This window comes from Myotis brandtii, unplaced genomic scaffold (genome assembly GCF_000412655.1).
Source record: "Myotis brandtii unplaced genomic scaffold, ASM41265v1 scaffold439, whole genome shotgun sequence".
NCBI lineage: Eukaryota > Metazoa > Chordata > Mammalia > Chiroptera > Vespertilionidae > Myotis > Myotis brandtii.
The window spans coordinates 723,840-726,201 of NW_005366783.1; the positions used below are offsets into that span (position 1 = coordinate 723,840).

Sequence of the window (2,362 nt, forward strand, 5' to 3'; positions counted from 1 at the left end):
GTGAGCGTGAGCGTGAGCGTGCGGAGGGGGAGAAACACAGGAAACGCGGAGGACACAGGCATCCTGGGTAGCTCTCTCGCTACTTTCCTGTTAGTCTGAAATTATGTCGGAAGCCACCAAAAAGTCTATAAAAATGACCACCCACCTACCCAGCGATACAGAAAACACGCAGTCAGTCCACCAGCCAACCAGCCAGCGACCCCTGTGGAGACCACGACCGGGGAGCAGGGCCAGGCCCACGCGGCACGTGAATGAAGGAGCCCACCCTGTGCCCACGGACACCACCCCCCGGACGGTCACAGCTCGACGCCCAGCTCCCAGCAGGCACCAGGCTGACGGGGGCGGCCACCTACCTCAGGATGTCCCCGTACAAGTTGGGCATAACAAGAACGTCAAACTGGGACGGGTCCTGGACCATCTGCGAGAAACACACGTGGTGCGTTCAGCCATCAGACCTGCACGCACACAGACACACACACACACACACCCGCCACGGAGAGCTCAGCCCGGGGGAGCGACACTTACGTTCAGACACACCGTGTCAAGGTACATCTCGTTAAACTTAATGTCTTTGCAGTTCTCGGCAACTTCCCTGCATTTCTGCAGAAAGAGCCCATCTGACATGCGCCTGTGTTGAATCAAACAAAAGCTGCTGAAAGCAAAGACTCAAAGAAAAGCGTCAAATCAGAGAAGTAAAGTGAGTTCACGAAATTGAGGCCCAGATGGGTCACGTCGATGACAGTGAAATTATGTTTCAGGCAGTAGCAGCAAGAATCAAGAAATGCCGGCCCAGATGGGTCACGTCGATGACAGTGAAATATGTTTCAGGCAGTAGCAGCAAGAATCAAGAAATGCCCATGAATAAGAAAGTCAAATCGCTTCACAAGGTTCACTTCCCCGTGGCTCACACGGTGGACTGTGTACACTTCACTCAGGTTAAGAACCTGTATCTGACACTCACAGGCGGCCTGGGGCAGCCGGGGCCGAGGAGAAGGAAACTGCGAGAATAATGCCCCCGGCAGCACTCGCACTGGTTTACGCCCGAGCCCGTGTCCATTTTAGAAATGCTCTCGGGGCCACTTCCGCTGGGGTCCCCGACGCCAGAGCGCCTGGTATTTCTCAGCCCCTCCTCAACCTCCCAGGACTGCATTCCTGCCCTCCCCCAATCTGCTCCAGTCACCGCCCAGTGAGGCACATGAAATAGGAGACCTATACCCCACTGGGTACAGGTGGTTTTAGAGACCCAGGAACCAGTGACCAGCTGGGCAGAGGGCAGCCCACCTCCGCTCCCCCCGCGAAGCCGGCCCAGGACTCACATGATGTTGGCTTTGTGCACGGCGGTGACGTTGCTGCGGTGGTTGTTGCGGGCGTACTCGAAGGCGAACTCCGCGATGCGCTTGCTCGCCTGCTCGGTGATGAGCTTGATGCTCTGCACGACCCCGTCCACGATCTGAAAGACAGGAAGGCCGGCCCTGCTGGAAAGGGTGTGGCAGCGTCGGCACCAGGCAGCTGCCTGTGTCAACAGCAGCGTGAGTGGCGGGCTCGCAGTGCCAGCAACCGTGGCTAGCGTCACGCATGCGGGGCGGCCGTGGGGTTCATGTGGACCCATTGCACAGATGAGGAAAACTGAGGTGCTGAGAGGGTCACCTGCCCATGAGCACCCCTGTGAAGCCCGGATTCAAAATTCAAACGGGGGGCATGTTCCCAGGCCCATGCCCTTCCCCGAGCAGCCGCATGAGCACCGCTGGCCAGAGGCCCAGGACCAAGACAAATGCCCACACCTTACAGAGGTCCAAGTGCACGACCTCCAGATGTTCCCGCTGGGAATCTGAACTGGCCAGGTGCAGGGCAGCAGCCCGGCTGGGAGTAACCAGAGTCGGGAAGGAACGTACCACGTGCTCGATTCCACTGTACTCGCCTTCCGTGTTCTCCCGAATGGTGACGATGTTCACGTCGTTGTACGGGGTTTTATAGCCTTCGATGGAGACACAGGGCCGGACGTTTGCGTACAGGTCGAAGGTTTTACGCAGCAGTAAGTTCATGGACGGGTGACCGGCTGCTATCGGGGTCTTTAAAGGGCCTGCGGTGAAGAAGAACGCCCCGATGACCACAGGACCCCTCTCCTTCATAAGCACGAGCTCCTAGTGTTTCTGTGAAAGCCCGGCTGGTTCCAGTTCCCGTCAGAGCTGCACTCAGGGCCCGAGTCCCGTGGCATGCGACACGCGCACATGCTGCTTCGTGAAGCAGGGGCACCGTCACCCGCAAGCGAGTCACCTGCAAGGACAGCAGTGCCCTGCCTCCGGGTCGGGCGTTCTCTCCATCGGGGCGAGTCCACGCTGCCGTCACCCAGGCAACCCTCCCG

The 2,362-nt window shown here is 58.8% G+C and overlaps 1 protein-coding gene across 1 annotated transcript in view; it reads right to left on the reverse strand.

Moving 5' to 3' along the window:
• Positions 1–2,362, reverse strand: part of IDH3A (isocitrate dehydrogenase 3 (NAD+) alpha) — a gene marked incomplete at its 5' end in the record, with an annotated part of 13,551 nt that overhangs the window by 2,147 nt on the left and 9,042 nt on the right. Inside the window, 4 exons of the mRNA XM_005874452.2 lie at positions 354–418; positions 526–628; positions 1,317–1,450; positions 1,893–2,080. Coding sequence (XP_005874514.2) covers positions 354–418; positions 526–628; positions 1,317–1,450; positions 1,893–2,080 — 490 coding nt within the window. The remainder of the gene's footprint in view (positions 1–353; positions 419–525; positions 629–1,316; positions 1,451–1,892; positions 2,081–2,362) is intronic.